General features: G+C 40.0%; 2 protein-coding genes across 4 annotated transcripts in view; both read left to right on the top strand.

Moving 5' to 3' along the window:
• Positions 1–235: 235 nt before the first annotated feature.
• On the top strand, positions 236–20,515 carry LOC137394826 (cyclic GMP-AMP synthase-like receptor 3). Of its 2 annotated transcripts, XM_068081597.1 has the most exons (8): positions 236–475; positions 1,985–2,104; positions 14,419–14,693; positions 14,840–15,033; positions 15,715–15,837; positions 16,843–16,998; positions 18,870–18,904; positions 19,921–20,015. In XM_068081597.1, the coding sequence occupies exons 1-8, from the start codon at positions 307–309 to the stop codon at positions 19,932–19,934; spliced, it is 1,086 nt and encodes a 361-aa protein (XP_067937698.1). In that variant the 5' UTR covers positions 236–306; the 3' UTR covers positions 19,935–20,015. The 2 variants fall into 2 exon arrangements, with proteins under 2 accessions (XP_067937698.1, XP_067937697.1); XM_068081596.1 differs by lacking the exon at positions 18,870–18,904 and having other exon boundaries at positions 19,921–20,515.
• A 1,880-nt stretch (positions 20,516–22,395) lies between these two features.
• The window catches only part of LOC137393092 (disks large-associated protein 5-like), a 40,525-nt gene continuing 37,156 nt past the window's right edge, over positions 22,396–25,764 (top strand). For both annotated transcript variants that reach the window (XM_068079501.1, XM_068079500.1), the window contains exon 1: positions 22,396–22,499. In XM_068079501.1, the coding sequence (XP_067935602.1) occupies positions 22,484–22,499 (16 nt within the window). In that variant the 5' untranslated portion in view covers positions 22,396–22,483. The remainder of the gene's footprint in view (positions 22,500–25,764) is intronic.

The raw sequence follows: 25,764 nt of genomic DNA, 5'->3' as shown, positions 1-25,764 counted from the left end.
GGGGGAATTCCCTTGATAAGCTCATGTCCCACGTCTTTTGTTAAGATAACAATGATGAAATTGATACCATACTTGTTTGAAATATCAGGTTTCACTGATAGTGATATCATTGTAGCACTTGAGACAGTCAACAAAATCAATTTAATTGAGGAACTAAAGCTGGCGGTGAGTCACAATATATACATACATACATGATTGCTACATTTCAGTAGGGAACAGTCTGTGGCAGAAATAAATCAACAAGGTAGTAATATATGTAATTATTTCATCCCTACACTCGTACACCAGGAACACACTATAACTATCATGGAGTCACGTGTAGATGAGATTCTCACTACTCTCAAGCGAATAAAGGATCGGCTGGAAAACCTGGAAGTGGATGTGAAGGAAATCAAAAAGCAAACGCTAGGAAAGAACTCAGCCTCTCAACCAGATGGTTTACAGAAAGGTGATGTTCAAGCAACAAGTAGACCCGGTAAGTCTACTATATACCACATATACCACACTAATTTCTACTACTTGTTCTAACTTTAGCTAGATGATAAATACTCAAAGATATTTAGCCGCACCGCTTTGTTTAGATGTACAGTTCTGATAAAAGTGAGCTGTGGTCATGAAGGTAGGTTCAGAATAGTTTCAAACTAGAGAACAAAGTATGTTTATAAGTAATATTACATGTATATCTTAAACTAAGGAGATGTTACCTTAATAGTTGGCCATAATAGTTCCTTCAACTCAGTGGCAATAGTTTATTTTTAATTTAGTTTGTAACTGTTGCTCGAAGAGAGTATATCATTAGCTATTTCATAGAAGAGTTCAGAACATGAAAACAGTTATTTGGAAAATCTTGAGGTAGTCAAGGAAACAAAAGCTCAAGTCTAGCCAAGGTAACTCAAGGTTAGTCAAGGCTAGTCAAGGCAACTCAAGGTTAGCCAAGGTAACTCAAGGTTAGTCAGGGTAACTCAAGATTAGTCAAGGTAACTCAAAGCTAGTCAAGGTAACTCAAAGCTAGTTAAAGTAACTCAATAGTAGTCAAGGTAACTCGAGGCTTGTCAAGGCAACTCAATGCTAGTCAAGGTAACTCAAGGTTAGCCGAGGTAACTCAATGCTAGTCAAAGTAACTGAAAGCTGGTCAGGCAACTCGAGGTTATCAAAGGAAACTCAAGGTTAGACAAGGTAACTCAAAGCTAGTCAGACAACTCAAGGTTAGTTAAGAAAACTCAACATTAGTCAAGGTAACTCAGAGCTAGTCAAGACAACTCAAGGTTAGTCAAAGAAACCAAGATGTTACATTCAAAAATGATACTACAACAAACAAGGCTTACAAATATAAAGTTCCACAAGTTGTTAGATCTACAAGGGTTTGTTATAAAAATCACATCTAGACAAAAGGATATGGCAACTGCCAACCAATAATTCCCTGTATCACATATATTAATTTCAGGGTGAACAATGTGAAAAGGCCTTGTATGATATTGAAATCTGCATAGATCATGTAATAGAAGGCTTGGAGTCTAGCTGCAACTGCATCTCATAACATAGTCTGCATAGATTATGCAGCAGAAGGCTTGGAGCCTAGCTGCAACTGCATCTCATAACATAGTCTGCATAGATTATGCAGCATAAGGCTTGGAGTCTAGCTGTAACTGCATCTCATAACATAGCTCTAAACTGACTGCTTGAATGACTTGAATAGAGCTTTGCGTTGTTCTTCTATAGGTGTTTAGTTCATCCTACTGATCATCATCTGTTATATAGGCCTTCCAAGTTTTACCCAGTTTGGCTGTCTCAACCATTAATGAGTATCATGGTATCACATTCACATACCTATTAACATGCTAAGCCTCTGGTGCTGAAAGGCACCAAACTCTCCTACATAAAAATCTCCTTAAAAAAAAATATCAACTTTTTTAGGACCCTTGTAGTATACTTTAACCATACTCTAACAATGCTTTGATGTAGTAATATCAAACATTTTACACAGAGCAGAGAAAGTTGCTGAGCCGTCCAAGCGGTGATGACTCGGAGTTGGGCAAGATGCTAAGAAGCATTGAGCACCATCATCTTTCTGCTGAGCTTTCTGAAAATGAAAAAACAAAACCAGGTACCTGACTTTGAACTTATGTTTTCAGGTTTCTGTTAGTCTATTCTGTTAAAATATGTAGCCTACTGGTTATAATTAGCTGATGTTTTATGACCTTGCTGATAACTGTCCTACACACTGATACTTGATTTAACCAAACACGTGTGCTTCGGTTTTATAATTAGTTTCCATATTGACATTATGCCTACTTGTTTCTTTTTATTCAGTAGTTCAAATACACCTGAACTTGAATAACAAACTTGATTTAACCAAACACAGATGTCTTAGTTTTACATGTAAAAGATTCTCTTTATTCTCCGCAAGACAGTCAAGCAATAACATTAAGTGTTAAACTCCAATGACATCTCTATTTAAATAAATAAATATACATCAGCATACATGTAAGATAAGCAGTTATACATTATATGCAAACATGCAGAGAGTGTGCGCTTAAAACTGCTGAAACGACTGTTTTGTGCTCGTTTTATACATTTTCTCCTTTGTAGGCTCTGCCAACTTATCTCTTTGTTTTATGTTCGGTCTTCTAGTACGGGTGTCCGGGCATGTTCAATAGAGACTGAGCCTTTTCCTGTGACCGAAAAGCTTGGCCCGGTGACGGTGGAGGCCAGGAGGTCAATCGCTACGTGTCACGGGGCTCTGCGGTAACACTTTTCCCCAATTCCTGCCCTAGGGCTGTCCACTCTGCGCTAGAAAAAATCATCTATGACCAGAACCACTGCCGCCAGATAACAAACTCCAACCTGGCTACCTTGGTCTTAGCAATTGCTCTATCAGCTCCTCTAAGGCACCGGCTCTTGATAAGTTGGCAAGTCTGCATTGCCATCTGCTGTAATTGCCGACTATCCTTAAGCAGCTGCTGGGCCCCGTTTTCTTTGTGTCAATACAAAGCCTCGCCTGCTGGTGAAACGCCTGCAAGGCGAGTCAGTCGATCTGTTCTGCTCTATGGTTCCATTGCCATCAAAGGGAAGGGGGCAGATTTATGCTTCTTTGGCAGCATTGTAGTCCTGGTCACCCTCTTTTTAGGTGGGGAGTCATGAGCTCCCAGTGGTGATGGGCTCAACAAAGACGTGGTGCTGCGAGGCCGGCGTGAGGCTCTCAACCAGCGTTCTTTTGTTTTTGGGTGATAGCAGACTGGGCTGCTTGCCATTTGGCAGGGCAGTCGACCATGATCAATGTTGGTTGGCAGGGCAGAATCTCCAGGTCAACCGTCCACCCTCTGGCACGCAGAAAGGATTACCAGCGAGCCCGGTTGACCAGGTATACCGCGCTGCTGCACTTGGTAGCTCAGTAGGATTTTCCCCGAACCATCAGATGATCCCAGGGACATGTTGATAGCGGCAGGGACAGACATACACAGTGAAATGCTGTGCCGCATGTTATTTGCTCCTGCATGCGCTCATAGTGACTCCATATATGCCACAAGTGCCGGGCTCCCTTAGTTGTCTTCTATTCGTTCCCAGATACCATCGCTGACATAGTGCTCAGAAATATCGTGGCTAGAGTGTCGACCAAGTGTGTTTCAACTCGAGCCTTTCAGTTGATAACATATTGGTCCAAGGAAACAGCCTCCTCAAAGTACTTTTTTGAGTTGCCAGAGAGCTCAGTCGTACTCTCTGAGGCAGCCGGGCCCGGGCTCTGACATACAGATGCAGTCTCCTCTTCTGACTCCAGCAAAACCTCCAGCAACTCCTCTTTTGTGGACCCTAGTGACTTCAGCATCTCAGCCAGGGAGTGTAGGTTTTTGCCTGAGTTTTTTAACATTTAAATGAGTTTTTGAAAACTTTCATTAGTTTTATATGTAAGAGGAATGCTGAGCTTGACTGATTCTTTTCAAAGTGCAGAAACAAAATGCCTTATAGCACCTTTTTCTCAGCACCTCTGCTTACTGGGACTCTGGCAGCACTACGCCTGTGAAAATCCTGATTAGCTGTTATCATGGTTAACCACTCCTACTCTCCAAAACGGGCAGGTGGCCGAATGCTTCAGGCTAGCTGGAGGTTATGCCTAGTGACCCTAGGAGCTTTTTTTCTGGGCTAGGAAACTGGGCAGGTGCTGCACTCGCGAGCCGGGCTAGCTCTCGGAATTTCTTGTTTCTGCCATCTCTGCTGTTTTCCGGTTCTTGTCACCTTCTTAGCTCCTGCAGTCAACTTTACAGCTCTTTGCTGAAAGCAGGGGAGGTGTAGGCTTCGGTCCTTTGTCTGACTAGCTCTAACTCTACTTCTTTTTTCTGTCTGTTAGCCCTTGCTCCTTTCATTTTGGGCCCTCTTTGTGGCTCTATGGTGACCGGTGCCAGACCAAGCTCCTCTGGTAAGGCATGAAAGGGTTTCAGCCTGCTCTCACTTTGCACTGAGGACTGGTCCTGTCTGTGGCTCTACCAGACAAGTATGGCTTAGCCAGAGCTTTTTAACTAGGAAAAGTTTTACTAACTTTGCTTGCAGTTCAGGATTGTCTCCTTGCCTTCTCCTTTTAATTAGGAGCCAGACCCAGTCTCCCAGTATATACATTGGAGGCTTATTTTGGGCTTTTTGCCTATTGCCATCTACTTCTCTCAGAGAGCCATGTGTGCTTCATCTAGTCTCTTCAACGTCTCCACTACCAACTCATGCAAGTACTGAACCTCTGGTAGTGGGGACTTGAACTTTAGCTGATCTGGAAGTTGTAACTCTCGTCTGAGCATCAGCAAGTTGGCCATCTCTTCTGGGGCGTTTCATGATGCGCTTGCATCAGTTGAGGGAGTAACCTGTCCCACTCCTCCGGACCCCAGGTCAGCAGTAGGGCTCACAGAAAATCGCCCAGCTGTTGATTATTGCACTTGACCATACCATTAGCTTGGGGGTATTAGGGTGAATTGTGAGTTTTTTTACCAGTCAGCTTCGACACAGCTCAGTCATCAGTTGACTCGCAAACTGTGCACCCTGGTCGATGTAGATTTGCTTTAGTAATCCTATGTAGCAAAACACCTGGTCGCCTATCGCATTTGCCACCACTAGAGCTGTGGCCCCCAGGAGACTGACATTCTACCACCTTGTGAAGTATTTTGTCAGCACTAGGATTCACTTAATCCCTCTCAGAGTCTCCGGCATCGGCCCCACCAGGTCAACAGCCACCTTCTGCCAGGAGTGCCTGGCATAGAGCCTATGCCTGCCGCCGGCTGATTTGGTGCTACTGTGCTTCGTTACCTGACAGACCTCACAGCTCTTGATCACTCTTCTCACTATGGCTGTCATCCCTGGTCAATACCAGATCAGTCGCAGCCAGCTAATCATCCTACTCACCCCAGAGTGAGCAAGGGCATAAAGTCCGCCAGATGGCTGTTTTCATGATGGCTTGTGGACATACCGTGCACCATGGTGACTGGCCATGAAGAGAAGTCCGAGCCTCCAGTAACCCGCTAGATCGTAGCCTGAGGAATGAATGAATTTTATGCGAGTGGCAGAGTTCTTGGCCTCCAAGCTCTAACTACTCCCGAGTCAGCTCCTCAGCTCACGGGGCAGTGTAGTACATGGTAGCCACCAGTCCCTGGCTAATGATTTGCATCTGCACCAGCTCCTTTTTAGTGGTTTCTCGAGTCTTCACTCGTGCCGTGTCTCAGAGTGGCGTCGATCAGACTTGGGCTGGCTCCCTAGCTGTAGTAGCAGTAAACAGGCCCATTCGACCGACCATATCGCACGCGGCTTTGGCGACCCCGAGATGGTGAGTGGACTTTTCTTGAGTCCAATCGAGAGAGGCTGGCTTTCCAGAGCAAGTTCTCTGCAAGTCGGTACTCCATATCTCAGCTCAATGAGCTCGCATTGCCAACAGTCTTTGCAGGTCTGTCGACTGAGTCTATCAGCGTTCTTTGACGGAGACTGTCTTGGTGCTCAAGTGTAAACTAGAATTTGGCCAAGATATCCAACTATCTGATTACTTGGTTTAAGAGCTCTTCCCATCAATACAGGAGAGGCTAGATCCATGCGTAGGAAAAACTACGTGTGTATACCTATACAACACGCAGTGCTGTATATGTTTCATAGAGTTTACCACGACAACCAGCTCTCTCCGGGTCACGCAGTAATTCCTCTCCTCCGGCGGTCAGTGTTTTAATGAAAAAGGCTATCACTCTCTCAGCCCCTTCTTGCCCCTGGGATAGTACCACTTCCACTTTGCAGCTGCTGACATCCGTATTCAGGAGGTACAGTAGACTCGAATTTGAGTACTTCAACGCAGGAGCCGAGGAAAGATGCTCCTTCAATGTGTCAAAGGCTGCTTGCTTGTTCTGGCCCCACATTCACTCCTCTTTTTTGCTCGTAAGCCGGTTCAAAGACCGGGCTATAGCAGTGAAGCTGAGAATGTATTGTCTGTGATACCGTACCATTCCCAAAAAGCTCTGTAGCTTATGGTCGGACTGACGTGTTTTTCTTTGCTTACCCCTACTGGAATTCCCTAGAGGTTGGCCATTGATGGACTGCCTGGGTTGTGTCTGATTCAACAGCTATCTCTCTTGCACTCACTTCATGACTTAGATACAGGACCTGCAACCGGAGGAGCTCACACTTGGACGGCTTTAATTTTAAGCTAGCTCTATCTCTGGAATACCTCCTCTAACCGCTTTAAGTGGGTGTCGAGGTTGGGGAGCAATGACTATGATGTTATCTATGTAGAACAGCAATGTCTTCCAATGCAAGCCGTGTAACACTTCAATCCATCAACCTCTGGAAGATGGCTGGTGCCGGGGCGAACCCAAAGAGCAGGTCCTTCCATTACCAGAAATTGGAGCGGATAATAAAAGCTGGCTTTTCTTGTGCGTCTATGTCTATCGAGGCTGTCATTGATCTGGAGAAGAAAGTAGGCGCTCTGCTTAGTGACTGCATTTAGCCACCGGTAATCAGTGCAGAAGCGCCACTTTCCATCCTTTTTTTCAAACAAACACCATCGGGAGCTTCATGCGCCACCAGCCAGCTCAATGAGCCTTTTGTCCAATAGCTCTCCAGCTTGACGCTCAGCCTCTGCCTCATTGTCCAAGTCCAGTTGGTGTGGTGGCTGGCAAATAGAGCGGGTATTTTCCATGAGTGGAATGGAATATTTCACTTCAAATGTCTGGCCCATATCCCCATCCCTGGTACTGAACATGCTGTGGTAGCGTGTCAATAGCCATGCCAGTCATTCAACCTGCTTTGGCTTTGTGCAGTTGCAATGGGCTGCCACATAAAGGTCTGTCAGAAGGGCCGGCCCACCTCTCTTCGGCATATCTGCACCGGCATATCTGCACCTGCACCTACTCCGAGCCGGGGATAGATGGTTGATCATCTACCTGGTAATGTACTCTATCCTTATGTACATGCCTACTGTAGTGCTAGCTTGGAGGTGGAGAGGCAGATTCATAAAATTGAGACACTGTGCCACGAGGCTTCCCTTTGACCCAGACCGGATTAAGCTTGCAGCCAGCAGCGGCACATTCGAACATCTCTCAATCGCTCCCAATAGGCAGTAATTTACGTTCCTTACTCTGCACGGTATGGCCATCTCGCTTCTGGCTGGCACCACCAGGTCGAGTACTACCTGGACTTGATTGAGCAGCAACCGACCGTATCTGTCTATACAGGTCAACGAACGATTGCTCACTGATAGCATGGGCTGCTGGAACTCCATAGCATATTGGTGTGTCACCAGAAAGGCCATTCCTAATATAGTGTCCTTGCTAACCTGACTCACCACAAAGACTTCCTCGGCATTTACATCTCGAAGTCGTATAGGTAGCCGTACAACTCCGTAAAAGGACAGCTCAGTCCTATTGGTCATGAGCCCATGACTGTCGCTTTTTCTCCAACAAGCCCTTCGTGGCCTGAGGAAGCTTGTTGAACATATGCTTACTCAGCAGGTTTGAAGTACACTAGGTGTCAAGCAAAAACTGAATGGGTCCCTACTCCAACTTCCCGAAGAAGAAGTAGCTGGTGGAGTGAAGCCAACTCAGTGCTTGCACCTGGATTGGCTAAGTACCACTGCCGCTAAGCCAAGCAGACCCATCTCCTTTGAACCTTTTTGAAGTTGTCAAAGCGGCGTTCTGGGGTGTCTGCGAGGTCTGACAAGTCCGTGTACCATGAGTCGGCCCTACCACCTTCAAGGTAGGCATCCGAAGGCGTATTGAGTTGTCATTCTCCTTACCCTCTCTGGGATGCAACCTGGAGACCCACACACTTGGAGCGAGCTCCTGAAGTGCTAAATCAGTAGGGGTAAACAAAGGGAAACACGTCAGTCCGACCGTAATGACGGGATTTTGACGTTGCACCGACCAGTTCCTCTCCCACTGGTTCTCAAACAGGCTTCAAGCTGGGCAGCTAGGTGCAGTCTGACTTGAACATGCTGGCATGTTGGGCCCGTCCTCGTGGATCCGGACTTCAGATCTTTCAGGGCTTGATAGTGGTTCTGGAGAGCCATGGTGAGTGTATTTTTTTACAGCCAACCTGGCAGGAGGAGACCTTTTCTTTTCCAGCTTCCCATCTTAGCGCCAGTCCTTCTGGGCTGAAGTTTTTCCTGGCCGTATTCCCTCAGTCATGGCCTGGCCAGGCTGGTTGTTACGATGGGGCCACAACACAGGGCTGGCTGAATTTCTTTTGTCGGAGAAACACGGGTTTGAGGTACTTAGTCCAACAGTAGTCGGCACTACAGTAACTGTTGCGGCTCGTTGCCATATTTCCGATGTAATAGCTTCTTGGAACAGTGCTGGCACATGTACCAGAACCCCTACAGCCACAGCACTGTTGAAGCTTCGACTTTTTTTCTAGGGCCGGTTTCTCTTCTGTCGCAGCTGCTACACCTGTTGTGTCAGCTGCTGCATGAGCCGGGCCAATTGACTGACTGCACGGTCACGCACCACATTTGCCTGTTTCTCTGAGACTTTCTCTACAGTCCGGATGTCAGTGAACCCCTTGCCCTTGGGCTTCATTTGTAGGAACTCCGTGCTGGCATGCACAGTCTCTGTTAAAGTAACTGTGAGCATAGCTAGTAGGTGTCTTTGCAGGTCGACATGGTTGACCGAGCTGCAACACAGCTTCTTGGCCATGTCGGTCCTATAGAGACCCAGCAGATTGCCATATGCCATTCAGATTCCACCTGGCAGACATGCTCCTGAAGAGAGGTTGCTATGCGTGACTCAGGGTGCTCAGCTTGTTGCGAGCCTGCCTAGGCAAGAGGCCAAACCAGGCGCGAAGCGCATCCAAGATGGCTTACACCTAGTCGGCCTGTCCGCAGTTCTCTGCCTCTTCCTTCAAGGCCCTTCAGAAGTGTAGCAAGCCAGCTTCCTCAGTCCAGACATTGGCTACGGCTACCACTTGGCTTTGGCTGAAACACTCCAAATCTCCAGTATCTGAGTATTGAGGTGATTTGAACTGGTGAGCCGGGACCTGAGTCCGGGTGCCATTGACAGCCATTCAAAAACCTCTGCCAGTTGGTCCGTCTCTTGGTCCACACTCCTTGAGCATCGGTCATGCATATTTTATTTAGAAAAACTCGCTGAGCTCTAGGCGGTGGCTGCTCATGCAGCGCAGCTAACCGAGCTTGGGAATATATTTCTCCCTATCGGAAAAAGCTCTACAAACTTTGAGGCAGTGTTGCTCATGCAACACAGCCTACCGAGTTTGTGCCATTATTGAGAGGTACCAGTATCGGCGTATTCAAAATTTTTATGAATAAATTCTGCAACAGCAGTAACTCTTTTTATACACACTTCTATGCACTCATTGTTATTATTAATTTAACATATTCATGATTATAATTTGTTTTATCAGTTATTTGTAGATGTATCAGTATCAAATCACTTTTCGTTGCAATCATGGTAACAAAACAGGTTTTATCTAGCCATTACTTGCGAATTATTTCATAATTAAACATCTTTACACTTGTTTTAGTCTTTCTCTCAATTTATTTGAACTGCACAATAAATTTTTCTCATGATATGACGCTTTAAAGTTATGATGGTAAATGCTGTATATATTAAAAAAACATAAATTCTTTGTGCAAAGATTTTTTATTACTGCCGGAAATTCAGCTAATCTATATAATGTATATGAATTTTAATGTTTGTCTGTTTCTAAGCCTGTCCACGTTTTCAGCTATACCTATGAAGTTTTGCGAATGGAAAATCTACTGCGCACTGGATTTGAACTCAAAACCTCCAGTTCTGCAGACATGCCTTTATCTAATGCTCTATGCTGTCCAATTGATTATACTATGGATTAAATTTGGTAAATACTTATTAGACATGCCAAAATTTCATGACTTCACACTTAACACTGCAGCTCGCGTTATGCATGAAGTTATACCAAAAAATAATGTGTGCCCATACTTGAAGAAAAATGCTTAAGCTCACATGGTCAACAGGACTTGCAATTACTATAGATCTGTAGTAGGCACTGCAGCTTGTGCACTATGAATTACACAGAAATAAACACAGTACACAAAAATAAACAAACACCTTCATTTAAAAGTTAAAATGGTAAATGTTGTACCGGTTGAGTAAAAATAAATTATATGTTCTTGTTCGTTTTTTTATTACCCGTGCAATGCCGAGCATTCACCTTGTAATGTTATAGGTCGCCGAGTCACATCGGTACAGATATTTGTTGGTGAATATTTCTTTAAGCATACATTTATGTAGCCAAGTTCATACTGACTGCCAATATGTGCTCATATAGCTAATAAGACAGTTCATAATGACTGCCAATATGTGCTCATATAGCTAATAAGACAGTTCATAATGACTGCCAATATGTGCTCATGTAGCTAATAAAACAATTCATACTGACTGCCAATATGTGCTCATACAACTAATAAGACAGTTCATACTGACTGCCAATATGTGCTTATATAGCTAACTAGCTGCATTACCCATCTACAGGAAAAGATTCACGAGCAGCATAAAGTTTATTGAGAGTTGTCTTTCATACTGTAAAACAACTCCAAATGTGCAGTCTACTGAAATTGTACTGATCAGAGAATGCATGCACATATACATGTCAATGTTAGGGAGAACAATGGAAATCTGCAATGTGTCTTACAGCTAGACGAGTGTAAAATCTCGTAAATATTCTAGATTCATGCATCCGTTCACCCTCGTCTATATTTGTAGATGACGATCACGCACTTCTGCCGCTGTGCCCCGCCTCGGCTGACCTGTCTTTACCCGCCGAGCAGTTGACAATCGCGTTCTTGCACTCACCTCGCAATCAATCGCTTTGCACTCACAATCATTCGCCTTGCAATCAATCGGCCCGCAACCGCCTCGCAATCAATCGCCTTGCACTCTCCTCGCAATCAATCACCTCTCAATCAGTCGTCTTGCACTCGCCTTGTAATCACCTCCCACTCGCCTCGCAACCAATCGCCTCACACTCGCAATCAGTCGCCTCGCAATCAGTCGCCTCGCACCCGCCTTGCAATCAATCACCTCGCACTCGCAATCAATCACCTTGCACTCGCAACCAATCCTCTCGCAACCAATCGCCTCGCAATCAATCGCCTAGCACTCATCTCGCAATCAATCGCCTCGCAATATATCGCCTCGCCTCGCAATCAATCGCCTCGCACTCGCCTCGCAATCAATCGCCTCGCACTCGCCTCACCTCGCCTCGCCTCGCTTCGCCTCGCCTCGCACTCGCCTTGCAATCAATCACCTCGCACTCGCCTGGAAATCAATCACCTTGCACTTGCAACCAATCGTCTCGCAACCAATTGCCTAGCACTCTATCGCTTTGCAATCAATTGCCTCGCACTCGCCAACTCATTCATCCGGAAAGCCACCCTTGGAAACTCTCGCTGTACTCGGGGCAAAGAAGGTCTCCCGTTCATCCCCGAGTGACGCCACGGCCCCAACCCTAGCTGTGCTACCCGGCGTTGCTCGGGTAGTAAAAAAGGTCTTTGCACAGAAAATTGATTTGTATTTAACATATAACAACATTTGCCATTCTAACTTTCAAACTAAATACCATGAAAGAAGTGTTTTGTGTAGTTGAAATAAATTAAGAGAGAGAATAAAACAACTGTAAAGGTTTTCAAACCAATGTAAATTTAAAATTTCATAACTTTCAGCGACCTATATCTTTTGATAACGTATAGTTGAACTTCAGTTCTCGAACATAATCAGTTCCAGAAGGTAGTTCGAAAACCGAGTTGTTCGAGATCCGAAACAATTTTTCCCATTAAAATAAAATAATGTAAATTTTACTCCGCTCCAAGGCGAGAAAACAACTTCGGTAAAGTATTTTTTCAACATTTGACACCATAAACTGTACTTGTACCTGGGTAATAAAAAAGTCTTTGCACAGAAAATCTATTTGTATTTAATATATATAACAACATTTGCCATTCTAACATTCAAACTACATAGGTAACATGAAAAAACATAATAGGTAACGTATCATGAGAAAAGTGTTTTGTGTAGTTGAAATAAAGAGAAATTAAAAACAACTGTAAAGTTGATCAAACTTTGTCAAACAACTGTAACTTTCAAACTTCATATCATGAGAAAAATGTTTCGTGCAGGTCAAATAAATTTTAAGAATAAGACGACTATAAAATGGTTTAGATGTAACAGTAAAATAATTAGCAAGCAATAGCTAAATTGAGTCTGTTTTGCTACAATTACAATATGAGATGCTTCGGTAATGATACAATTAATACGAACTGAGAAAACAAAATAAAATTTGTGAATATGTTGAATTAATAATAACAATTCTTGCATAGAAGTGTGTGTATAAAAAAGTTACTGTTCCACCAACAGCTATACATCAAAACTCTGAATACGACGATACCAGTATGACGATATGTTATGTAAAAAATAAAATATTGTAATGTCTTTGTCTGATGGAAGGTGAGGGAATCTGGATGCTATTCCTACTCGAGATAATGCAATTGTTTGCATGAAAATTAGTGACCTTAACAGCGATTTAGCAATTAAACCTTAAAGGTTGACTTGCAACAAAATTCACGTTACAGTTATTTGGCATCAAAAGATTCACCATGTTTTACTCTGTTGTGTTGTAAGTGCCAAATATGTGGAAATGTGATTACAAGCTCTTAAAAGCTCAAAAACGAAAAGCCGCCGTAGATTGGAATTTCTTTATTTCGATGACGTAACCACGAAATTTGGTTATCGTCTTGTCACGTATGTTCTCACGTGAATTGAAAGGCCAATACAAAGCTCAATATAAAACTTATCGTAGTACTAGTTTATGACAAACACTTCGGGTTTTACCGAAGACCCCTTATCAAATATAGATGCTCGCTACTTTACAGTTTTGTTTCAGCATTATTCAATCGTCAAGTCGTTCTCTGATCATGTGACCCAATACTTCGCAAATAATTTTTGCAGCACTTTTCGATTATCACAGGTGACCAACAGGCTCGTCATGATTATCAGACAATGATATGTACTCCTTCGAGCTAAGGTTAAAAAGTTTAATGATTTTTTACGGTAAGTTATAAGATATCAGTGCTAAAAGTGACAGCATTACAATGACGATAAAGCAGACACGTAAAAACAATAGACATAGTTTTATTGAATGCGTGAAGTATATTTGTGAAAATATTTCGACGAATAAGGTTGCAAGAAAGTGTAAACAGAAACCATCTCTCACAACTACATCACATTTGAGCCGTTTTGGAAAGGGAATCCAAACTACGGCTGCGATTTTCTGTTCGTTTTTGAGCTTTTAAGAGCTTGTAATCACCTTTCCACATATTTTGCACCTACATCACAACAGAGTAAGACATGGGGAATCTTTTCATATCTAATAACGGTAATGTGAATTTTGTGGCAAATCAACCTTTAAGAAAAGCCAGAAATAGAGGTTCACAAAAACGGCATCGTGTTTCATAGAGTTAGTAAAAATTAATCGCCAAGTTCTAATATCGAAAGAGTCTATTGTCGATATCGTTTTGCTGAAAACAAATTAGCCCTAATACGTCGAGGACAAAAAACATCGCGTGTCATGAAGCTAAAAGAAAGCCATAGAGTTGTAATTATTACGTCATTTTTGTGTGAAAACGGCAAACGATGAATAGGTCATGTATAGAGGTGTGTACTAACCGGAGATTCCCGTTAACGCGCCCTAGATACCTAGTAGCGGGTAATAGTCTGAAAAGTACGGTAATCTATAAGGCGGACACTCAATCTCACACGCAGACAGACAGACAACGATTGCCGTTTATATAGTAGATAAGACAGTTCATACTGACTGCCAATATGTGCTCATTTAGCTAATAAGACAGTTCATACTGACTGCCAATATGTGCTCATTTAGCTAATAAGACATTCAATGTATCCAACTACAATTTTGCAGCACTCGTGCAATTTGTGGGAGAGAAGTTTATCCTGCCCTCTCTGGAGATCTGCAGGTCAGGTGTTTCATACATGGGAAGTACATATGAGTTTACGGCTTTGCCTGGCAAGTCTGACTTTGATATCCAATTCTTTGTTAAACTTCCAATTTCAAAGCACAATGGTAAAAAGGTTGGAGATGCTGAAGTGTTAGAATCCGATGATGCGGCGTGGAAGTTTGTAAAAGGAGGACCGGTCGATTTGCTCGATGAAGCTGGATACCTCTCCGCAGAAAAGGTATGTTAGGAAAGGGCTGCTCGAGTGAAAGATGATAACCGTATATTTAACATGCCTTTATTGCGAGTACATGCATGGAAACATACCTGAGATTTACCCAAACTTTATAGCACTGCTTAAAATAGTTTCTTATTCACTACACACAGACCCGCAAACTGGTACTGAGTACAGTTGACAAAGCATTAAAGATGTCTAGCGTGAGACTAGAGTTTAAAGGTGACACCGTTGAGATCACACGATCAACTAGTGGTCCAGCAATAACTCTCAACGTTAAGTGGAGAGGAGAGACGGTCAGCATTGATATTGTTGTATGTCTAAAAGCTGCAGACATGAAAAACAGGTAGCATCCATATTCTGGATTGTTCCATGTAGGGTATATATCAATTGTTTAATTTTAAATCTCGAAGTACATGTACATAATATTGTGAATAGCACAAAAATTCTATCTTTAGGAATAAATGTTGGTTTTCTCTAAGCTTCTGTTGAATATGTCCAAACTAATACAACTTGGTATTTTAGTACGTTGCAGCGTATTTTAGTGAGTTACTGTGTATTTTAGTAAGTTACTGTGTATTTTAGTAAGTTACTGTTTATTTTAGTAAGTTGCTGTGTATTTTAGTAAGTTACAGCGTATGTTGGTGAGTTACTGTGTATTTTAGTAAGTTACTGTGTGTTTTAGTAAGTTAGTGTGTATTTTAGTAAGTTACTGTGTATTTTAGTAAGTTAATGTTTATTTTAGTAAGTTACTGTGTATTTTAGTAAGTTACAGTGTATTTTAGTAAGCTACTGTGTATTTTATAGTAAGTTACTGTGTATTTTAGTAAGTTACTGTGTATTTTAGTAAGTCACTGCGTATTTTAGTAAGTCACTGCGTATTTTAGTAAGTTACTGTGTATTTTATGAAGTTACTGCATATTGTAGTAAGTTACTGTGTGTTTTATGAAGTTACTGCATATTATAGTAAGTTACTGTGTATTTTAGTAAGTTACTGTGTATTTTAGTAAGTTACTGTGTATTTTAGTAAGTTTGATCTTGTGGCTAAACCCTATGCCAAATCATCAACAACTCTGGCCAACAGATATTGGAGACTTTCATATTCAAGCCATGAGCTTAAGCTGCTACGGGAGTTTCATTCTAAGCATCCGTGAGTAAATACTCTCATACATTCAGATAAGCGAGCATCAGCACTACATCTTCCCACTTCAAAATAAACAATTTTAGAAAGTTATGTTGTAATTAATTAATTTTTAGCAGTATTTTGCTAAGTAATATTCACTACTTGTGAGCTGAAAGAGGCTTGTTTATAGTTGTTCAAGCTGAAACAAATATGACAAGCCTGTTCTTCCCAAATTATAAAACTTATCTTGAAAAGTTTCGAAGTTGTTACCTTTAATTCGCGGACCAACAAAGTGTAGGTAAACAGCATGTTTTGCAATGGCTTGCTATAGCTTTGCAATGGCTTGCTATGGTCATGTACACAGGATATTTACTCATTTGTACTTGAAACTGGAATTCTCAAAACTTCATTTCAATGGCTAAAGATTAATAATTATCAACCTCTTCATTTTAATGCTAACTTTGCTCTTAAATAGGGGAAAAGTTATTTGCTTAGCCCTACTTTTTATCAACTCAACTTAAATGGGATAACTTTTTGATGATTTAGTAAAAAATAACAAAAATAGTGACAAATTGATCGCTGTATAGTAATAAATGTATAGTAATAAATGTATAGTAATAAATGTATAGTAATAAATGTATAGTAATAAATGCTCATCCTTACAATGAAACTCAACTAAATGTCGAAACCCAAATGAAAGTCTCCTATTCGCATTGACATCACTTTACCCGGCCTTTTTCTGGCAATTATCCAGGTGTTTTTGTAATGCATTGTTTGAATTATTATTATTTATTGTCTATGATAATGTAAGTAAAGTTCAAATTCTACTGCTAATGCTGTGTTCTAGTATTGATCAGTTGGAAATAAATAGAAATAAATGAAATGGTTTTCTCTTAGAATTAAAATATTGGCAAAGCTGGACAGCAAACGTGACATAATGTGAGACATAACATTGTTATGCTTCTATATAACTCTCAGCTATTGCAAACTGAGCTAGTAGTGTAACTAAACATGTCTTCTGATTATGTTTAGACGTAAAAACACTTTGCTGCGTATCATGAAGTTGATTAAACAGCACCACTCACAGCTTAGAATTTTTCCAAGTTACTTCTACAAAAACATCTTATTCTTGATGGTCAAAAAGGACCCCTTCGCTGACTGGGATACAAAAGCTGATCTAGCACCCAGGTGAGAGCATTCATCAACTATATAGTGCATTTAGGATGATACCAAAAAGTACAGTGGCATGAAATCAAACAAAATAATGTAATTTCAAAAACTTACCTTGTTGATTAGTAAGCCTTAACTCTTATGATCATCATTGCGGTTTTTCACACCACTTTTTTCGCGGATTTGTTTAGTGTTTGGGACCTCATGCTGAAACAACGAACCTAAGAGGTCCACATTTCTCAGAATTCTTGCTGACCCTAGTAGCGGCAGACTGCATTTTAGGGATCTTATTCTTCTCTGTCTAGTGTGGTCAACTTCTCCAAATTCTCAACCATACCAAGCATTCCAATCGCAATCGGTATCACAGTTTCCTTGGTTCCATCGACAGCTCTTGATATTTCTCTACTGTTTTTAACTCCTTACATTTTACGCTTTCATCTTATGGTGCTGTTTCAGCAATCGACTGTATATGAGCTAGAAGCTATATTTTACTATATGTACAATATCTAGTTTTCTAGCAACAATCATATGGTCCATCTGTATTGTCACATCCCAGAAAGTCTTTGTACTTTTATTTTCTATGATTGTCTCTGTTTGATGATCGTACCATTTGTTACACATTAGAACACCATATATTTGACAGAGATTCCAATACACCAGTCTATCTACACCATCATGGTGCTTTCTATACACTGTACTCGCCAGTTTAGGGCATTTCACTCATTATATAAAGTATCATTTCCTGTCCCTTCGTACACATCTTACACCGTGGTCTCCCCTTTCCATGTACTATCATTACTTTTACCATGTTTACTTCTCTCAATCTCATAGATAATGCCGTTTCTTGGTCCCCCATTATTACCCCTTCAGTCTCTTTCTTCATATATCCACATGTTATCCATCTCGTAGGTAGTACCTTTTCTTTGTCCCCCATTATCATTCCTTCAGTCTCTTTCTTCATATATCCACATGTTATCCATCTCATAGGTAGTGCCTTTTCTTAGTCCCCCATTATCATCCCTTCAGTCTCTTTCTTCATATATCCACATGTTATCCATCTCATAGGTAGAGCCTTTTCTTGGTCTCCATTATCATTCCTTCAGTCTCTTTCTTCATATATCCATATGTTATCCATCTCATAGGTAGTACCTTTTCTTTGTCCCCCATTATCATTCCTTCAGTCTCTTTCTTCATATATCCACATATTATCCATCCCATAGGTAGTACCTTTTCTTGGTCTCCATTATCATTCCTTCAGTCTCTTTCTTCATATATCCACATGTTATCCATCTCATAGGTAGTACCTTCTCTTGGTCTCCATTATCATTCCTTCAGTCTTTTTCTTCATATATCCACATGTTATCCATCTCATAGGTAGTACCTTTTCTTTGTTCCCCATTATCATCCCTTCAGTCTCTTTCTTCATATATCCACATGTTATCCATCTCATAGGTAGTGCCTTTTCTTTGTCCCCCATTATTACCCATTCAGTCTCTTTCTTCATATATCCATATGTTATCCATCTCATAGGTAGTGTCTTCTCTTTGTCTCCATTATCATTCCTTCAGTCTCTTTCTTCACATATCCACATGTTATCCATCTCATAGATAGTGCCTGTTCTTAGTCTCCCATTATTACCCCTTCAGTCTCTTTCTTCATATATCCATATGTTATCCATCTCGTAAGTAGTGCCTGTTCTTAGTCTCCCATTATTATCCCTTTAATCTCTCTTATCAATCAGTCAAGTCTTCAATCAAGTCTTATCGACCCTTAAGTCTCCTTCTTTATATATCCACATGCTATCCTCTTGCAAGTAGTGTCTTTTTTTGGTCTCCCATTATCATCCCTTCAGTCTTTCTTTTTATATATCTACATATTATCTATTGTAGATCTTGTTTGGGTCTTTGTCAAGCACCAGTTAGAGGTACTGTCCATGCGGTGGTTTCTTTTTTCTATTCTTAGTCATTCTTTCGTACTGTTTGTTTTGTAACTGTCTTGTCTTGTTCTCTTTTTTCGATCGTAAGTAGGACCTTGTTGCAACCGTTCTGTTTGTTCTTGACATAGTTTGATAATTTATGCTCTTTTGCTCTTAACATGCTCTCCGTTAATATTAGTTCCCTGCTAACCTCATCCTTTATCAAGTGAGCCTACAGCCTGACTACATTAGTTTTTGGGTAAAGCAACCTATTGGTCATTTGCCTTGTTTCTTTATTCACTTTTTGTAGTTCTTATTTGTGCAATTTTCAACAGTTTATCAGAATACAGACACAGTCCAAATATTGATAGCTTTTATCATGTCACCTCCATTCAGTTCATTTCTTAGAGACAATCTCACTCCGCGTTTGTATTCGCTTAATACAGAAATTTTTATTTGTCCCATTTTGATTTACAAGCTTAATGCACTTAACTATTATTATTATTATTGTTACTAATAACAATTATCGTTATGATAATAATTAGCATTACTTAATAACTGAGGGAGTTGTCTTCACTTTTCGGTGATTAATGTTACACTGCAAGACATCCTGGTTAGATAGATCTCTTTGCTGATTGGTTAGTTAAAGGCGTGACAGTGACAAATGTTAAACACTTCTTTGATTTGTGAACTATTGCTGTATTTATATAAAATTGCTTGTAATGATAAACAGTGGCATATCATGGACTTGAACTCTTTATCACTGCATATCTGTAAAATTAGGCTATAAGTACCTCTACTTAGGGTATAAGGTACTTATAAATGTACTTATAAAGGCCCTATAAAGGTACTTATAAATGTATTAGTTTTGTTTTTGTGGTTAATATTGAAGTATCATAAACCACGTATAAAATATTCCATAATTAGTTCCAATTAAAGTCAAACTGTCTGCTGATGGTCGTTTTCCCACAATACATTCACTGCTGTCACATTTCCGTTACAAGTTGAATATATCTCATTAACAGGTTCAAAGACATGATTGTTCTCATTCAAGGAGTTCTGCAGTCTCAGCAGCTGCCTCTGCATTTCAACAGTGATGTTAATTATTTGGCTGACATGGACAAAACAAAGATAGAAGGTGTGGCTAACTTCCTGAAACGCATAATTTCCAAAGAGAAGTACTGCGACTTGTTCAAGGGCCTGCCGGCAATGTCGGAAGAGTAAACTCGAAAAACACTCGCTAATATTTGCATCTGGTGCTCACTCAATGTTTCTAAATGCATTTATTATTATTAGGAAGGAAGGGCGTTATTATTATTGGTGTTAGGAAGGGCATCCAGCAGCAATTGTTCCTATGCCAAACTTTATGTGCAAATGGTACAATCTATTCTGTACACTGATATACTGTTTGCAGTGGTGACCCCTAAATGAGAAAAACCAGAAAAGGAAGAAGATTCTTATACAATTTTTACTTTTGACCTTCAAGTTATCTAGTTTTCACCTAATTGTGAATAATTGTGTACATACTTATTCTCTGTTCTTTATCGGTACACCTGATGCTCTCTCTCACAGCACACTATACTGCCAGGGTACTCGTCTAATATAATAGTAAGATAGGTACATATTATAGCCTTTCTCCCACAAATAATGTCTGGAATGACAAAGGAGTTGTTCTATCTTCTGCAAACGATGAAATGAGTAAACAACTCATATGAGAGCTAGCGCTGCGCGACAGCTTGGGAAGCAACAATGCTAAGAACCACAAAGTCGCTAAGACTACTGCTTCTCAGCTATATCTGCCCATACACCAAATAGTCCACATGTTAACCTTTGCCTGTTTAAAAAACTACTACACACGGCTGAGAGTAAACATTTATGCAAAGTATCAAATTCTAAAAGTAGTAGAACAGTAAGATTATGAAACGGGAATAAAATTCATCTTAGTCCACAGCTCTCGGTGAAAAGTTTTAAAAATGATTGAGGTTCTGACAATCATGCGCGGCACCGCAACACTCACTTTGGTTGAGAATTGTACACAAGGTTATCGTGTTCAAAAAAAGTCATTTCTATAAGTCCTCCAAAGTGTTGATCGGAGCCTCCTTTTCAGAGTTTTTAATCAACAAATCTCTTTAGGGATTTTTATTTTAGTCTTGAAGATAATGCTTGCTATTGGGCTCTAGTTGTATCACAAACTTGACCAGCTCTAACTCTGATCATGAGGCCATATATATGACATAGGGTATGTTGATGCTGACTCATACAGCTGGTCAGCAGACGTGAGAAGTAAATGTTAAGGCTATATGGATTGTTTCTTTTGGATACTCAAACATCTTGATTTCGATACTAGTAACATTTTTTATGAATGCATCTAGAGTGTACTACTGACAGCAAAATCTCTAATGGTTCTAGAATGGTACTGCTTTTCACCTCTTGTTTATTGCCAGTATCAGTCGATGGAAAGCTAGGTACTAAAGCCATATAATGGATTTAAATCACTCATTGATGTTCCGCAGGGTACAAGAAATAATTTCAACCTTCTCACCAAGTAGCACAGTCAATTTGCTTTCAAAAAATTACACCGTTAAGCGCCAATTAAATATGTAACATTTGATTGTGTATACTTAACATGTATATTCTCTATAGCTTGCCAGCTATCATCTTTCAGAGAGAGAAGGCAATTTCAAATTAACTGATATATTGTTGAGAATATTTCTTGTCTCCTGGGTTTGACAGGACGAAATAACCAAGACTGCAGGCCAGCTAGTAAAAGCAATGAGTGTCGCTATACTAATACAACCAACGACTGGGATAGCTGCCTGCTGGTGCAATTGATTAAACTGCTGCTGCAAAGGCTTGCTAGTGCGCGATGGAGTTATTGTTGGTGTGAGATAGTCTACTATGAAGCTCAGTTATATGTGCTAATGTACATGATCTTTTTTGCTGGTACATGTTTTGTAAGAGAAAGTAGGCTGGTCATTCCCTGGTTTTATTTATCTACAAAGAATGACAACAAGTGCCCACTCTGTGGCTTGACACTGACCTCAATAGGAGATGGGTAGATGTAAGCACAGATTAACGGTTGCTCATAAAAGTCCCAAATAAAATAAATGTAGAAGTCTAGCCTACTTGATTATATATACCAAACCTAGATAGTGAGAAAGGTGGCTACCAATAAGTGAGTAGATGAAGTGAGTAAATGACTTTTATACATATGAGTTAGTTCATGGCTGAGACACATAAAATCTTGTACAGTTTGCATAGCATAAATGCTTTGCAATCTGTGAAGAATTGAGCTTGAGTACGCCTGTTTAAGTTCGTTGAAGTCTGCCTTGTTCGGGCCTTTACACATTTGAAAAAGGCATACTCAAACGAATAAATTGATGAAAGAGTTGTCGGTACGATCTTTTTTACTACCGAGTTTAAAGGCTCCGTCGCTTTCTTGTCGACAAATCCGGTCTCTCCCTCATTGACACATCGTAAAGTTATTGCAAATCGGGGACTCTAGAGCGCAACATTCGAAAGTCAAAACGTTCTAGACGATTTAAAATTTTTTATTCTTTAGCGTTTTAGCGTTATAAATCGGCAATAATGCCAAATCTTAGTGGTAAGAACACCATTATTGTAAACTAATGTGTTGGGTATACAAATATATTCAACATCTGTATATTTACAAAAAGTGTTCATTTCGTAACCGTAGAAATTTTATTAGTAATCCTGTTATGGGTGTAAAAGGTGAAATTATGTTATGCATAAATAATCCGAATCCACACACAACATCAGTGTTGAATTTTCTTTGTATTTCATTCTACTTTGACTATGTTCAGTTTGTGTACTTTTGCTTTGTCATGTGGGAGCTAATTTGATTATTACTGGTTTGGGCACAAGTGAAGGTCTTAAGAAACTGCTGTAAGCAATACTGATATTTGCCAGTAAAAGTTAATTCTTTATTCTATAAGTTTAGCAATCTTATATGTTTATGGAAGAAATATGTTACGCATAACTAATCCGAATCCACACACCATCATTGTTGAATTTGTTTTGCCATTTTATTTATTTTGACTATGATTAGTTTGTGAGCTTTTGAGGTACTAGTGAAGGTGGTAAGCTATTGTAAGCAATACTGATATTTACTAGTAAAGGTTACTTTTCTATTCTATAAGCCAAACAATTAAAATGCACAACTCGAAATTCTAAACCAAAATATTAATGAAAAAAGGTTAAAATAGCTAATGAAAGTTACCTCCTTACTCGAACTGTTGTCCATGCTTGTTAGCTCAGTCCTGGACGGCTGCGAGTCTCGACAGTCAACCAAGAGCCGTGACAGTTCATAGGTAGGGAGTTTTGGCAGGTGGTGGTGCAATGAGACTCTATAGACAGGAGAGAAAAAGAGGCTCCTTAGCAGGCAGAGGAGTGATCGCCTAAGCAAGCACTCGGGGAAAGGGGCTGAGTCATTGCAGCTGTTCTCTTTTGTAGATGTCTGTCTCGCGTGTTAGCAGGCTAGCCTGTGGAAGTAGGTTGAGTGTTGAGGCTCCACGCTTTATGTCATGTGTGCGGAGATATCTTGTTTGTGTAAGTCTTCAGCTGGTGTACGTAATGTAGACATTTAAGATGGAGCTTGTGATTTACTCCTAGTATCTAGGTCATATCTGACAAAGAATGGCAGATCTGCAGAGTTGGAACAACCCATGGTTTTTATGAAAAAATCGACAACTTGTTTTTTTGAAACCGGTTTTTATCGTTTGAACCAGTTTTTATAGTTTGAATCTAACCGGTTTTTATGGTTTGAACCTGTTTTTTGTGGTTGATATGATTTGACCAAGGTTTTTTGCAATTTCAAGTCTAATTATTCATCATATAGCTGCATGATTGAGTATTGAACATACATATGGGGAATCATCTGTTAAAGATTGTACTGGGAGAAATGTTATGAGGAAAACTAAAGAAAACATATATGGCAATTTCAGAATGAACCTTTAATCAAACATGAATGAAGAAATACAGAGCATAAATCTTATCACATAAAGTGAATATATTACATACAGCTTTATGTATAAGTAGAAATTTTAATCGCAGTGATTAATTGTGTGGTAGTAAAGAGCAGAGCGTAATGATCTACAATTGCTGAAATTGAAGCAACAAAATTTAAAAATCTGTAAGGGTTATGTAGATATAGGGTTATGTGAATATACTTAGGTATCAGTCATACGATAACTAAATAAATGTTTCCCAGCTTTTTCTGTGCCCAGTCTATTTCTGACTTTTGAATGGACAAACCCAAATGTTGAGAATATTCGCTCGATGCTAGCACTAAAGTTGATTTCTCGAAACACAAAAACTTGATGAACTGAATTCTAACAATCCAACTACTTTGGCTTGTGTCTACTAGATGAAATATTAGCAAACAAAGCTTTTGCCCAAAAGGATTTTATTGAATTAATTTCTAATTAAAACTTAAAAGCAATCCTCTTTCACTGGCCAGACTTGAGAAAGTTTTCATTCATTATTAGAGATGACTAGCTGTGCTACCCGAGGTTGCCCGGGTGATAAATAAGTCTTATTCAGAAAATTGATTTGTATTTAACATATAACAACATTTCCCATTCTAATTTTCAAACTACATATCATGAGAAAAGTGTTTCGTATAATTGAAATAGATTGAGACAGAAAATGAAAACAACTATTCATATTTCCTCATACTGGTATCATGAGGAAAATCTATCAAAACTTTGAATACCACGTTATAATTGTCCACATGAGAAGATTTGGCCTTGACCCCAGATATAGCAATTGAATATGAAAAATAGTTCTTAACAGGGACATCGTAACCTATGGGTGCATTGCTAAAATAATTAGTAGCGCATGGGATATGCCGTATATGAAAACAGTCATTGATCAATAGGTAGCTCAGTGGTAGAGAATCCGGATAAGAAACTTGTCGATGGATTCGTCATGAGTTTAAATCCATCAGAATGCAGAATTTTAATATCAAGATTTTAATAGCTATGGCTGGAATAACAGAGACATACTTTGAGAAATGTATATATATATATATATATATATATATATATGATGGAAATGGCATATTTCACACGGTTTCATATTTTACCGGTAAAGAGATCATCATATCACTTAATAAAAGCAATTGAAAATGAAAATCACTAATTCATTGTTGTGCTAGGATTGCATGTAGTTGCAGCTTGAGCTCTACCACCACCTTACTACTATGCGCCAAATAAACTTCCACAGCTGATAATTACATAGAATTGCATTTCTACCACACAGGAATGTCTAGGAGCTTAAATTATGTTTTTTCCCAAAATATATATTTTTTGGCTGTGTAAACTGCTTGGTTTAATCCGTATGCTGTATACTGTACTTGTAATCATTTGATTCCTCTCCAATGTTTCGGTAGTGGTTTTCTGGTGGTGGTTGGTAGATTTCATTGCTTCTACATCCCTTTGGCAGTTTCTCCAGCTGGTGTGGACGCAATTCCTGTGATTGATTCCTCCAATTTTGAAGTTTCTAATTTGCTTTTGACGTTTTTAAATATTAGATCTTTTGATGCCTTTCGGCATCTTGCTGCTTGCATGTATTATATGCTTATCTTGTTGTCTTGCTGCATTCCCTGTTGGTATGTCGTTTTCGTGATATTTCCATACAACAATATTTCAACCAGTCACTGTTCACTTTTAAAAGACTTAAGTTGGCAAGGCTTAGTTTATTACTGCTTAAAGCACATCAATTACATAAGTACTGCTTCAGCTTATTCAGGTTCTTCAATATCTTGGCTTTCAATTGAGCCATTGTTTGACAAGGTGAGACAGACATTGGTTGGTGTTTATAGGATTTCCCCAGAGCTCTACCGCAGA

This window comes from Watersipora subatra, chromosome 4 (assembly GCF_963576615.1).
Source record: "Watersipora subatra chromosome 4, tzWatSuba1.1, whole genome shotgun sequence".
NCBI classification, from domain to species: Eukaryota; Metazoa; Bryozoa; class Gymnolaemata; order Cheilostomatida; family Watersiporidae; genus Watersipora; species Watersipora subatra.
The sequence above is the reverse complement of the archived record's forward strand: the minus strand, read 5'-3'. Positions and strand labels throughout refer to the sequence as shown.

Bases quoted from the DNA above. Each gene is read 5' to 3' on its own strand.
- LOC137394826 (XM_068081596.1), top strand. From the start codon at position 307: ATGGAGTCACGTGTAGATGAGATTCTCACTACTCTCAAGCGAATAAAG. The intron at 476-1,984 runs GTAAGTCTACTA...CATTTTACACAG, and splicing joins TCAAGCAACAAGTAGACCCG to AGCAGAGAAAGTTGCTGAGC. The intron at 16,999-19,920 runs GTGAGAGCATTC...TCTCATTAACAG, and splicing joins AAAGCTGATCTAGCACCCAG to GTTCAAAGACATGATTGTTC.